Below are 14,790 nucleotides of genomic sequence, written 5' to 3'. Positions count from 1 at the left end.
TACTGGCTGAAAGGATTAAATTAAGGTGGTGTGGATTAAGACGAGAGGAGGAGGATCCTGTGGCCACAAGAAAACCTGACATGCCTCCAGCCTTCCCTAGGGCTGTTACAGCCCACATTTTTTACCTTTGTCACTTCTGCTCCTTGATACTAATTTCACTTTTGGAGGGCTGTGCTGGGCAGAGAAAGCAGATGCTGGGCAGAGCTGTCAGCAAACAACACTGCACACTTCCCACTCGCTCTGTGCTTCCTCTCAGGCCACACAGCACTGGCCACATGATTTTATGATGTAAGGGAATTTCCATGATCATAGGAGGATTAGGTAACTGCCTTACTCCTCATTCCCTTCCTGGAGGGGGGTGGTGGTGGGAGAGGTGGTGTTAGGATTTAATTCAAAACCAACAGAAGCGTGGGGACAGAATCTTATTGAATGACACTGTTTTTAAGTCAGACTCTGTAAATAGACAGTCTTCATGGAGAGAAAAGTTGGCATAAATGTGATCAGCTGAAATGACTGTTCTCTTCTAAAGTCTCCACCCTGCATCCCACCAGCCTTCAGTGGGAATGCATATGGCAGGGGCCTAGCAGGAACACAATTACCCTTATAGGGTCTTCACAAAATAAAAAATTTACAGGACTTCTGGCATTTCCTAGCCCACCCTCCTGCTTAAAACAGGACTACCAGAAGTGCTGGCTCAGGTCAGCCATGGTTTTGTCTAGCTAAGTCTAGAGACACTTTTAAAGGATGGAGACTCTGCAGCCTGAGTGGCCCATTCCAGTAGTGCATTACCCACTCAGTGATATTTTGGGTTTTTTAGCATCTGGCTTGAACCTCTGAATCAGAAACATCTGCCTGTGCCACTGGTGGTTATCTGCCACTAGGGAGAAGAATTTCTTATCTTCTTAAGAATCTTCTTATTTTCATAAGTGACTTTCAAGTAGCTGTAGGACTCTAGTTGGTATTGTCTCAGCATCCTGCACCTGCCTATGAAAGCCTGGCTCCCTCAGCCTCTCCTTGCAAGGAATGTGCTCCAGGTCCCCATCAAGGGAGCTGTCTCCTGCATCGTCTCCAGTTTGGCAACATTTTCTCTGAACTGAGGGCCCTGAAGATCACTTCAGTATTTCAGCTGCTACTTCAGTTTCTGAGTACTGAGGGATAGTGACTTCTGTCACTTTCCTGACTGCATTTCTAACATAGCCCAGCATGTAATTTCCCCCACTTGTGATGAGAACACCCTTGGCTCATGACCAACCTGACTTTCACCATGATGGCTCCATCCCCTTTAGCAGGGCTATTTGGCAGCCAACTTAACCTCAGTTCTTTGTAACCCCACATTACCCTGTGCCTGCCCACGCTCTTGCCAGCAACCCAGCGTTTATTTCCTGGTTTAGCAGCAACTTGGCTTAAAAAGTTTAAGGGGTTTTTCACTTGTGCTGTCAGCTTGACCCTTGCAGAGATCAGCACCAGCTGCATGGTCTGTGTGTGGCTCTGCACTCTTCATACCCGGGCTGGTTTTCAGTGTTACACAGCCTTCCCTCTTGGTATTCCTCGCTATGGAAAAAGCAGCGATCCAACCTCTTTTTCTGTCATCACACTCAGGGCAGTCACCAAGGAGTTAAGTTTGTATATCCGACCAGGAAACACCAAATGTTCCGAGACAGCCAATAGAGGGAGAGATCAACAATGAACTGACTCACCGGCAGGAAAACTCGAGCTGTGTTTGAATCCAGTTCAAAGCCGACTCACACTTGGTATCTGCAACAGCTTCACTCCATCCTCCCGTAGTTTTTAAGTTTGCATTTCCAGAGGTAAGTTGATTTTTATTTTCAGTTTCTTTTCCTGAGAATTGTATAATTGTATATTAACAAAGAGCTTCTCTCATACTAAGGAAATGTCCTTGCTACGAATCATTTTTTTAAAATTACTTCCTAATTAGAAACTTGAAATGAATGTCTTTATAGCAGTCTTCCTCATGCTCCTGCCAGCACAGGGGAGGATGACAAAGTTATCCAAGACTTCCAGTGTCTTGCTAAATAATAAAACTCTTCCTTGTGTAGGTCACCTATGGAAAACTAGTTTGGGGATTTGATAGTGAGATTTTAAAAGTATATACAAGAAAAAGCTTTCCAAAGTGCAGAACTATTGAAAAAGTGTCTTTGGTACCTTGCGATCTGGAGATCGCAGAGAGACTTTATTATCTGTAATTCCATGACAGTCCCATATTCAGTGATTAGACTTTCCAACTGCTTTAGGAATTTGAGTAGCACCCTGAATTTCTCATGGTAGGGTTAAACTCTTGTGCAGATTTTCAGCAAATCACTTGATGCTGAGGTATAGAGACAGATGTACAAACTCAGACACAGAGAGAATGGTGCTTGGCATGGCATGGCATGGCATGGTTTGTAACTAAAGACTGAAGTGGTGCAACTTCACTGTGCTTTAGTAGTAGTGACAAAAAGTAATTCTTGAAACTTCTTTCCTTTCTCCCACTTTTTCCCCAAGTCAGCCATCAAGAAATGGCCAATCCATTACCTGTAGTAGCCCTGGAAGATTTGGATAGCTTTACCTTGGCCAGGACAGGCTCAGGCTTTGCACTCAAAGCCTTTCATATTTCTTGGAACACTCCCATCTCTGTGAAGCTGCTGACCAGCCAGGACACTACAGAGAGGTACGTGACTTCTTTGGCCAAGTAACCACACAGGTGGGCAGCACAGACCTGCAGTGATGGCACCAGAGGGAATCGTGGCACATCCCTAAACACGTCTCTATTCCTAGAAATCCTGACTAGCCAAGAGTCAGTTTGGAGGCAAGTTTACTGAGAAACAAGCTCTATAGTTTTTTGCAATTTTTTATAAAAGTAGAGCTTACTCCTGAAATCACTGATTATGTATAATAGTAATGTATACAAACCCTGACCAGTAACACCAGCATGGTATGGGATTATCTTTCCAGAGGTCCTTGAAGAGACCTCAACTGAATTTAATCCAATCCAGCATGTACAGGTGAGAGCAGGAAAAATGGCAGGAGGGAGGGTACTGGCCAGGGCTACCTGGCAGAAAGCTGTGCAGGGAAGCACATCAATTCCTTGTGAACACGGATGTCACTAATAGCAAAAGGACACCATACAAGCTTTCTCCTGCCTTCACACTTCAATCCTGCTTCAGACTGTATTCTTATGTTCACATTAAAGTATCCTGAGTTCTTTCACTTTATATTGCAAAAATACACTATACGAGAGACTGCTTAGATCACTGAGATCAACTCAGTTGGTTAAAACCTGGTGATAATAATGCCAAGGTCATGGGTTCAATCCCCTGTATGGGCCATTGACTTAAGAGTTGGACTTGATGATCTTTGCGGGTCCCTTCCAACTCAGAATAGTCTGTGATTAATTTTCTTAGAATCGCTTGGAAGATATGTAATATTTGTTTATTGGTAGAATTACAGTAGCTTGTGCTCAGCCATGTGGTTCTCTCTCATACAATATCTCATCTCTAGCTGAAATTCCCTTCAGTCTAACATGTCCCTAACTTGGTTTTTTTTACAGGGAGTGGAAATTGCTACTTGAGGACATAGCAAGTGTCAGATGTTACAAGTCTGAATGTCTCCTGCCTCCTCTTGGGATTTACCAGTGCCACGGACTTGCGGGGATAGTGACGGAATGGATGAACAATGGATCCCTCCACTCGCTCATCCATGAGGTAGGTAAAAGATGTTGTCTTCTAGGGGACAAAATGAATTAAAAGATCAGCTAACAAAGAATAATCAGCATGTAAATTACGGTCACAATCTGTTCTTCAGTTTCTGGATTGTGCTTGTTTTGTAGTTCTGTTTATTGTCAAATGAAAATGTGAACAGTAACAATTTCATACCACCAAACCCTGTGTTTTGTGTTAATTAGCATCAACTGTACCCAGAACTTCCGTTTCCCTTACTCATAAGGATCCTGTCGGATGTGGCTGAAGGGCTGCATCACCTTCACAGCCTCAAACCTGCTCTCTGCCACTGCAGCCTGAAACCTTCCAATGTGCTTTTGGATGTGCAGTACAGAGCCAAGGTAGAGCTTCAACTTTTAATCTATTAATGTAAAATCCAGTGATTGTATTGCTGCACGTATTTATCTTAATAGTCAACATTTAGTAACAAGACTTGATGTACTGTTACTAAAATTACTTTTTCTCCCACTTCTGTAGATATCAGATTATGGTCTAACTAACTGGAGGAAACAGCAACTGAGGTCAGCCCTGCAGAACTGCAACCAGAGAAACTGCCAGGATTTCGTGTCTCTCCCTCCTGAAATCCTTGAAGGAGGCCTTCCTTCCCAGGAAGGTGACATTTACAGGTGAATGGAATTTCTGAGGGCAGGTCACACCTAGTCCATGCTACACTCTACAACGTTGCCAAAATTCTTCAAAGACATTACAGTAGAAATGCCAGACCTACAGAATGCAGTGGGATAGTATTTCACATGAGGCCAATTACAGCAATGAATTAAATTTTAATTCCCCATATTTGGTGAATAAGATACCAAGGTAAAGAACCTTTCTCAAAGTCAGTCATATAAATATTTATATAATGGACCTAAATGTTTTAAAAGTGTAAAAGAGCTGCCAAAACTTTCAGATTTATTTAGGAACCTCATAACTGCTTCACATAGTTTGTAAGAGTGAATTTTTGTTGGCTTTAGTTTCTGGAAGAACTCTTTATGCCTAAATGAGGCCCAGGTAAAAATTAGACCATTCCCTCAGTAGCATCCCATTATGGTCCTATGGAATCTCTGCTGGAATAATTTACTGAGACACTCAAACATTCATATTTTTTAACAAAGCAATTTATACAAAGGAGGGAGATTACCTACTGTCACATGCCCCTTCTGGGTATGTCACATGCACTGTGGTTGCCTCTGTAAATGAGAGGACCTCAAATCATAACTGTGACATCCATGATCACAACCAGCATGCAGAGCTGTAGACTGATATTACAAATAACTTTTAAGGACATCACTCTTCTGATTTCTGAGTCTTTATGAAACCAGCACATTTAAACCCCTGCTCTATTGTCACAAAGGCAGGCTCTAAGATAAATCAAATAATTCATACACTTGAAGACACCTATAAATGATGGGGCTAATCTCTTGTTGTTCACAAACACAAGATTTTTGCACAGGAAGAACGGAGCCTTACTTTCAAGTAGCATAAGTAGATTTCCAACATTTAATTAATATATATTTTATACTCTATAAAATATATATTATATCATGTATATATTTATTATATAATATGTTATATAATAATATGCTCAGATGCATGAGACAGGTGTATATCTAGACAGTGGTGCAACACAGAAAACAAAAATATGTGTCATATATGAAATACTAAGTACATTTAAGTTACATGTAGGTCCATATTGTATTAATATTTCCTAGAGAGGGTAAGTAAAAGCACTTCTAGATTTTTACGTGAAAGTAAGGCAGAAGAGGAGGTTCTTTTTAAATATGATCACTCCTCACTACAGCGAGGTGTATGAGTAAGCAGATAAGTTTATCCTGGAAGTGCCTCTTCCCCTTTGCCTGCTTTGCTTCTGACTCATCCGTAGCCTGTTTTCTCTCTTCCAGCAGGCCCCTCTCTTCTGCCTCTGATTTTGTAGATTGATCTTTTTATCAAACAACTGTATTTTATACCATCAGAGTTGTGGGTTATATACACAGATCTGTGGTATTCTTGGAATTCTTCCTAGGATATTAAAGAAAGAAAAACGTATTTAGAGCCCTATCAAAATTTGCTGAAGAAAACAGACACACAGTGCACCAGAATCAAGCTTTTGTAGGTTAACTGATGTGCTTTTTGGTACCCAGCAAAAAGTCCAGCTCTTCCACTTGCTGTTGAAATTACTTGAAAACAGAACAAAAATTATAGAGGAAAGAGAACAGAAGATTCCAAAATTCATAAGAGCAAATAGAGACAAGGTGATAACCTGAAATGTAATTCTAACTAAACCTATGGTTTAAAAAACTGTAAATTTTAACTTATTATTGTTTAAGAGCAGCTCAGTTGAAAACTGAAAAGGATCTCATCAAATTAGGAAAGACTTGGATAGACTTTATCTTGGAAAAACTCCTTTCTCTTAAAGCAATAAACTTGCTCTAAGAAATGAGAACATAGATACAGATTGCAAACTAATGAATAGTTTTTCACTGTTTTGGGTTTTTTTCCAGTTTTGGAATACTGTGTTGGGAGAGCCTCAGCAGACGGAAACCTTTTGAAGGTATTTATCTCTGTTGTTCATGTCAGACTTTGTATTGTCCAAAACTTGTTCACAAATTCCCTTATTTTAGGGAAATTGTCATAACAAACAGCACTATATTTTCAGATTTCCCTTTGCCTTCTCTTACTATTAAAGCACAAATCTCCACATTACAGGATGTAAAGACTGAGATTTTCAGCAAATCCTCAGTGTTTCCAAAGAAGCTGATGCTTCTTCCCCCATTTGTAGCATCTCTCTGTGCTCACTGAAACACTGTGTCACTGAGCTGGGTTTTCCATTTACCTTGAGTGAGAAGGAATATCACTTCACATTTGTCTGTTCTGATTTTAAAATCAGTGACAAGTAGCTAATTGAATGAGCATAATACTCATTTTTACAGTTGCCATGAGTTTCAAATACCAATCAAGAAATGTCAGTTCATGCTGAATCATCTTAAGGAAGCATGAACTGACATTTCTTGATTGGTACTTAAAGAACTTAGTTTGCAAATAATAATTGTCTCAATCTAGGAATGATCCCTTTCTAAAGGGAAGCGAAACATATATTTCATGAAAGGCTTCTTTGCTATGGGTTTCATTCTGCATGGCAAAACTGATAGAATGACTCCTGTATTTTACTGACTGAGGACCTTTGACAAGTACTGCATAGAATAATATCTTCATGTCTGCACAGCTTAGGGCTGCCATCTTGAGGCTGCTCCAAGTAGATTTTATTTTTTGTACAGTAGGAGTTCTATTCTTACAATGCAAGAGTAAGACTTTATACAAAACTATGCTTAGAACAATAACCTGTATTCCTGAGGTATCTGTGCATGTGCTCTATAATGCAAGTTTATATATCCATTAGTGGCTCAATATTTGGACAGAGGTCATTATCTTGAAGTGCCCTGTTCCAATAAGTAGCTGTAGCTATGGTTGAAGGTTGACACACCTATTTACAAGAGTATTAATACATTTTTGCTTTTAAAAAAAGAAGCCTTTGTTTTAAAATGCACAATATGACTTACGCTGAATGTAATTTGAGTGGGTTCTGTGGTCTTGAATATATTTTTGCAGTGACATTTTCTTTTAAATTGCAGGTCAAACAACCCTGCTGGAAGTTTTGACAGCAATCTGCAGCAGCGTGAGGCCTGGCCTTTCAGAAAAGTTTATACCAACCAATTTGCCTGAGAGGAATAGGCTATTACACTTTATTGCCCTTTGCTGGCACCAAGAGCCAGACTGCAGACCACGTGCTGCAGGTAACATTCAGGATTTGCTTTCTGTGCAAAATCTGTAATGGAGACAGTCTTTCCAGAACATTATTCTAGCACCCTAGATGACAGAACAACCAAGGGGGAAGCAGTCTTTAGATCACCAGAGTCCCTTAAATGTTTCTTCTGACTGGTGCTTCCTACCAGAAATCGACTTAATTGTCTCCAAAATTCTGTTTAGCTTAAAAGAAAAATAAAGGAAGGGATATTATCATATATATATATATATTATATATATTTTTACACTAGCTTAACAATGTTTAAACTGTCTTCAGCATTTCTTGATTCCAATGCACAACCAATTCCCTTTGAAGTGTGCTATCATTGTGTACTTTAGTGGAATTGTTATGTTTAGCATAACAATTTTAAAAAGATAATTAAGCAATGTTAAATTTGTGATATTTGAGGACTTCTGAAGTGCTGAGGAAGCAATCTGCATACAGCTTTATTGTGATAGACTCATTCAGTCCTGAGTAAACCTTCTGTAAGTCAGTTCTCTAGATCTGTGTGAACATTTAAGAAAATGTGATTTTAATGTGACTGGAACTGTTCTTTAAAATCAGTTCAAAAAGGAAACAAAGCGGAAGCATGAGGTGGAAGTTGTGTTAAACTATTTCCTCTAGTTCATCCAGCTTATCAATGTAATAGTAAAGTTAGTTGCCATATCCTCCTGCCTAAATATATACATGCTTTCATTTACAATGTGATATTTAAAACGCTTTGTTACCCCTGCAGAATGTGCAGTCCTTCTAAATGGAATTTTGACTGGTATAAATAAGGAGGTAATTTCTGCAGCAATCTACAGTCTGATGGATGCAAAGGTTAGTGCAAAATTACATTTTATTCTCCTACAAGGACATTACTTGATTCATTCAATTGCAATCTTTGTGGTCCAAAACCAGGAAAGGCTTTGTCTTGCTTGTTTTACTGGACATGCCAGACAGCTGGAGCATACCCTTTGGCACTTCAGGTTCATTCAGAAATTGTAGAAAATATATCGTGAGGTTCCCTAGAAAATAAGTCTGTTGCTACCTGCTATTATAAAACTATGATAGCTGCTTTCCAGTCACCACCTGTAGTCAGCCTGGTAAAGTCATGTCAGTGAGAACAAATATTTGCCTCAAGTACTTCAGATTAGGGCTAGAACCAAGGACAATTTTGTTGTATGTACTGATTAGGACACACTTAGTTCCAAACCTGGACAGCATTTGTACTGTTGTAGCAGTACCACTATCAGAACTGTTCTGCACACTTCACTGTGCTAAATGGACATGCTTTCAGGCACTGCTTGTCCTGTGGTCTCAGAGGTTCTCTGATACCACAGGAATGGACTGGAAACAGCCAACAGTTGAGGGACACAGCTCACTCCATATATGTCTACAGTGCCATGGGAAATCTGGCACAAATGTGACTGCCACAAATAGAGCTGTATCCTATCTGGGTAACTAAGATAATCACAGTGGGGAAACCAGTGACACATGCTCTGGCCCTTGAGCAAGTGCTCTGACTCCACCTGGCCTTACACAACCCATGCTCTGTCCTCAGTTTCATTGCTGTGCCTATGTGTGTTGTGTGCTGGATTATTTCTACATGTTGCAATCACATTCTGGAATTATGGAACAGACTTGATCAATGTTTTAATAGCTGGCATAGTTATAGTCAAAGTCATTTTTACTGCTGTTGAAGTTTATTTAAGACTGTACTGCCAAATATTCCATGATCTCATGCTTCCATCTCCCCTGAGCAAGGTTTTGTTTTTTATTTGCTGAATTAGTGAAGGGAATATGTATTGTTCAAACAACTGAACTGATAAGTTCAAAATTGCTGTGAAAATGATACTGAAGTTTCTTGAAAATTCATTGATTCACAACTGTTGAAGTATAAAAACTAAAAAATACTTTAACAAAACTGCTGTGGCTGTAGAAACTGGAAAAAAGTTACAAGTATTGAGACATCCTTATTGCAGGCAGTTTGGCATACCAAACACAGGATGGCCATGCTCTTTGGGTGCTTAAAGGAAAACATGTCATAGCTAGCCCAGTCTCTGTCAATATAGGCTGATTTTCACCTTTCCATGCATGATTCAAAACTGGGTTTTAAAATAAATTTGAAACACCAGAAGAAGTCACAGGCTAGAATTTTGTGTCAAATTCTATGCCCACCTACATGTATTTAAATGCAAAATTGCTCTGTGCAATTCACTGTTACTATATATGAGTGTACCTTAGAGTATAATATATATTGTCAGTATGAATTCTTGCTCCTGACAACTCTGAACTGAACAAACCATGTCTATACTTAGTGGAGTTCCTGTGCTTTTTTCCTTCCAGGAGAGAGCGCTTGATGCATGCAAAGGTTCAGAAACATACACGTTGCAGACAGGCATCTGCAATTCAGAGGTGAGTCCATGGCATGAGAGTCTTAAAGTACTTCAGGAGCTGCTTCTTTCTCCTGACAGCCCTGACAATGCATAATGCAAACATGGGGGCAAAATGCCCCTAACCAGGATAACTCCCTCCAGGTAAACAACAAACCCCACTGTTTCACCTTGTTCAAAGCAGCTGACTCTGATGCTCTTGCAAACACAACCTCTTCCACTTAAGATTTCTTTTGTACTTCTACTGTTTAAAAAAGATTTTGGAACAAAAGTTTCCAAGAAGACAACTTTTCTCTATTTTGATCTCTTTCAGGTCATCTGTCCACAGAAAAACAACCACTTAATCAGCAAGAGAATTCCTTCTGTAGTGCCAAGTTCATTGACTGGTCTACTTGATAGCAGTGGAAATAATGCAGGAAGAGATCATATTCTTGAGATGAGTCTGTCAAATACTGTCCCACAGAATGCAACAACAAGAAAAGGTGTCTATCTTGAATTATATTCAGCTCCAGCTATTACATGAAAAGGATAAATACTACTAGTTGCTCCATATAGAAATGATATTTTCCATTAAAAAAATTGTAAAATTGTCTCTTCTCCGGGTAAAGCTGTGCCCTCTACTGGTACCATCCAAAACATGAGCTCACTGCAGGAAACCAGAGACACCACAATGTTTTTTGGTTAAATGTATAGACCAAAAAGCTGGGTTTGCTAATTTTAATTGTAATTTATTTTTTTTTAGAATCCTGACCTGTAAATGAAGAGCTGCCTTTCCCTCACACATCAAATATTGTCTGTTGCTTTTGACAGAACAAGTCCTGGGAATCACACTGCTTTGTGCCACCAGGAATAACTGCTTTTTTGTAATTTGCTAAGAGAAGGAGATATTTTTTTAAAAGACTATGTTGCCAGGAATGTCTGAATGATTCCTGACAATTACCATTCCTGTGTAAATAACTTCCTTTATCTTTTCAGTGGGGATTTGTCCTATCATTTTACATTACGAACTTATGTCAAGAGGAGATTTTCTGTAATTCTCATGCCTTTGGTTACAAAAGTTGAGATAAAGGAAATCAATCACTTGTAGCAACATCTGTGTTTCCAAGCACTTTAGTTCTGATCAATAGCTGTCAGACTTATGGACAGAACAAAACGTACCATAATTCCAATAAAAATTTCTACAGTTTGGAAAAGTCAGAAACATGTAGGAATACAGACCAAAGAATAGCTAGTAGTAAGGAAGCAGTCTCAAGTCGGACTTCAGTTCCAGTCTTCTGCAGTGGGTGACAAATGCCTTATTCTTGTTCAATTCAAGGGTCTAATCTTGCTCATCCTAACCTTTTCTAGATCCCCCAAGCTCTGAGAGTAGAAAACCAAACTCCTTTTGGACAATTCCTTTATCTGCTTCAACTGCAGACAGACAAAGCAGTCCGGATCCTGCCCCACCACTGGCTCTTAAGCACAGACCACAACCCCTGCAGCTTGGACAAGCAGTAACAGGTAAGGCACCATTTCCAGTCTGAGGTGGCAATATCTGCCTTAGCCAGATCTCAGCGAATAAATTGTTTAAAAATTGGAGGACACAAATATTTCTAAATTTTGTGCACATTTTCAGGTATTTTGTGTAATAGCTGCTCCTAACTTGCTACAAATGTCTCATGAGTCTATTTGTGTATAGCTACTCCTCTGCTCTCAGAATTTCAGGCATTGACCACTGAGAACATTGGCTCCAGGGTCATTGTCCAGAACATTCTTTTCCAGGGTCACAGCGAGACTGAGAACAGTTCTGAATAGACTGTAATAAAATTACAAAATCACTTGCTAAAAACTTCTGAAAGAAAATAGCATTTAGTTTATCTCATTTTGTTTCCTTTTTAGCCTTTCACTTCCTTTTCATTTTTTGGTTCCAGATCCTTGCGGCAAAGGGAACTTCTGTCAAATGCTCATCTGCCAGAGACAGGCCATACTGAACTGCATGACAGAAGGACGCCTCAACCACATCCTCGATGTCCTTCGCTCACAGCAAACCTTGTCCCGAATGGATTATGAAACCATCACCTCTTACCCCACAGTGATGGGGCGCACTCGGGCACTGCTGGACACTTGCCTTTGCCTCGGAGAGAGGGCAGCACAAGTTGTAGTGACTGTACTTTCAGTGCTCAAATCTAGCCCTCTAGGACGAGTCATTTATTGCCCAGACTGTCCTTCTAAGATAAACAGGCTGTTGTGACTTAGTTTTTGCAGTCTGTTATATTCATCTGAGCGCTAGTAATTTCTAATGGCAATGGTTCATAATAATGATTCATTTCTCATAACCCACTGACTGAAGTCACTCCTTCCTACAGCCCATGATTTTAGTCCTCTAGTGGAAAAAGCTAGCTGGATTAAAAGGTCAAGTCAACCACTGCCAGCAGAAATTGTCAAGACTGGTATAAAAAATTCTAATTTGGACCTCAGAGACAGGAGAAGTGCAATGTATGCCACAGCAAATATAGTTCAAGTCTGATGACACATTTCCTTGAATTTTTAGAAGGGAGGAAAATTAATCATGACTTTTTGGAAGTCACCCTGTGGAAGAATGGCTGTTAGTTAATCCTTCAAAATAAGGATAATGAACAATAGAGAACCGGATGAGGAGAAAATGCTCTGAAAATCCAGCACTTACAGCAGTACTACGGAGAGGTGGGAATTAGAGTACTCATTAAATGGAAAAACTTACTACCTTACATCCATATAGTTCTCTAAATATGTCTGCAGTTCAAATGTAAAATCAAGCCAGGCAGAAGAGGTGCCAAGCTGATCATTTTGAAATGGTGGTTTTGCTGCACTGTTGTCACAGCTGTACTCAGATGGGAGGCCGCCTGGGAATACCTGCAGGCTTTCTTGCCTTCTTCTGGACTTATCCAAGGACACAGATGCTTTGGATCATCCTGCTGCTGCGGGGACTCATCCACAGGTCACTGACCCTTTGACTGAGTTCAAATTGCAGTTCCAGTTCGTCCAGTACAGCAGCACTGGAACACTGCTCTTATCAAAATGTTCCCATCACAGTAGAGTAAGATGATAAGTGGTACAGCAAGCAGTGAAAGAAAAAGTCAGCCACTAATGTACAGAAGGCCAGCAAGCCCCATGGCAAGTTATAAATTTGATCTAGCACATTCCAATTAAATCTGTTGTTACCTTGAACTCTTCAAGCCTCATATTGGGTGCCAAAAAGAACTGTGGTGGTTTAACCCCACCAGGCAACTAAGCACCATGGAACAGAAAACCAGAAAACTCATAGATTGAGATACAATTTTACAGGTAAAGAAAAGCTGCACACAAGTAAAGCAAAACAAGGAATTCATTCGCCACTTCCCATCGTCAGGCAGGTATTCAGCCACCTCCAGGAAAGCAGGGCTCCATCCCACAGAGTGGTTACTTAAGAAGACAAATGCCATCACTCCGAATGTCCCCCCCTTCCTACTTCTTCCCTAGCTGAACATGCTGCCAGATGGTCTGAGTACCCCTTGTGGCCAGCTGGGATCAGCTGTCCAACTGTGTCCCTTCCCGACCCTTTGTGCACCCCCAGTGTCCTCACAGGTGGGGTGGAGTGAAGGGCACAAAAGGTCTTGACTGTGTAAGCTCTGCTTAGCAAAACCAAAAATATCCCTGAATTATCAACACTCTCAGGTACAAATCCAAAACACAGCCCCATAGTAGCTACTATGAAGAAAATTAACTCTATCCCAGCCAAAATCAGCAAAATTATAAAGGAAAATAATAAGATTACTCTAATTATAATGAAAATGATGATATAAGATGCTGGTTTTTTGAAGGCCCAGTGGGATTTCTTAAAGCTTCATGGCACAGGATTAACATGAGAAGTTGCTAATACAATCTACAGGTATTTCAAATGCAAAACTATTACTCTGTTTCTCTGAGTTGCTTTTATTCTCTCTGCAGCTTCAAAGTTCTCACTGAATTCAGTAGTTTGGCAGATTGCAATTTTAGATACAGTAATGATGTATTGTCTAGGCACACTTAAGAGATAGGAAATTTGTTACATCAAAATTTCCAGCTATAAAACTGCCGAAAGCATAAACATAATTTTCTTTTACGTAACTTAATTAAACTTTCAGACTGCCTTGAGATAAAATATTGTTACAATTAAAAGCAATGTCTACCAGAATGTGTTGACAATAGCTTTGCTTATTAAAGGAGCTAAACATCTATTTCACAGTTGAATTTTTTTCAATCTACGCTTTGAGTGGGAATTTTCAACAGTCAGTGCTAAAAAAGAGATGCAAGGAGAAGAATTTCTGCCATGGTGTTTTGCCTCTTTAGAAAGCATAAAATACTCCGAGTAGAACAAGTAAACTTTCACCTGTAGGAAGTAGTTACAGATTTTTAAAAGAGAAACTGGCAATACTGTTGAAACTTAATTACCAGATTTCAAAACCATTCCACAGGACACTTTATATTCCTGGGAGATGTGCTGGCTGGCAGGCTAGACAGAATTTTTGTCATTATGTTTTTGACACATAAACAGTTTTGGCTCTTTTCCAGGAACAGCCACCTACTATAGAATATAATCTGATGCCAGACCTAAGCCCAGTCTTATTTGTTAACTACAGAACCGGCATCAAAACAGTGGGAGCACAAGTTATCACTATGGTACTGTGTTGAAATGAAACTGCTGTTGATATAAAAAATTTTGATGCAAAACTAGAGTACAGTGACCTGAAACCACCATCATTTTGTGTCACCAAAAATATATACTCTCTTAAGGCCTGCAATGTGTTGGCTCTGTCACGATGTCTTATGTCAATCCCTGTTGTGAAATATCCAACTGGTTAAAGCTTATGGTATTCTGCTTGTGCCCAAGCTGGTTCATTAGCTAAGATTTCTATTATCC

At 39.8% G+C, this 14,790-nt stretch overlaps 1 protein-coding gene across 1 annotated transcript; it reads left to right on the top strand.

The window, feature by feature from the left end:
- The first annotated feature begins 1,627 nt into the window (after nucleotides 1-1,627).
- Nucleotides 1,628-14,640, top strand: LOC139677414 (receptor-interacting serine/threonine-protein kinase 2-like). The gene is made up of 12 exons (XM_071567351.1): nucleotides 1,628-1,808; nucleotides 2,503-2,668; nucleotides 3,548-3,701; nucleotides 3,902-4,057; nucleotides 4,194-4,342; nucleotides 6,215-6,264; nucleotides 7,343-7,504; nucleotides 8,252-8,337; nucleotides 9,847-9,915; nucleotides 10,207-10,375; nucleotides 11,241-11,393; nucleotides 11,804-14,640. Exons 2-12 carry the CDS (start codon nucleotides 2,517-2,519, stop codon nucleotides 12,121-12,123), a joined length of 1,620 nt encoding a protein of 539 aa, XP_071423452.1. The 5' UTR covers nucleotides 1,628-1,808; nucleotides 2,503-2,516; the 3' UTR covers nucleotides 12,124-14,640.
- Nucleotides 14,641-14,790: the final 150 nt, after the last annotated feature.

The sequence above is a fragment of the Pithys albifrons genome, chromosome 12 (genome assembly GCF_047495875.1).
Source record: "Pithys albifrons albifrons isolate INPA30051 chromosome 12, PitAlb_v1, whole genome shotgun sequence".
NCBI lineage: Eukaryota > Metazoa > Chordata > Aves > Passeriformes > Thamnophilidae > Pithys > Pithys albifrons.
This window is presented reverse-complemented; position numbering and strand designations above follow the sequence as displayed.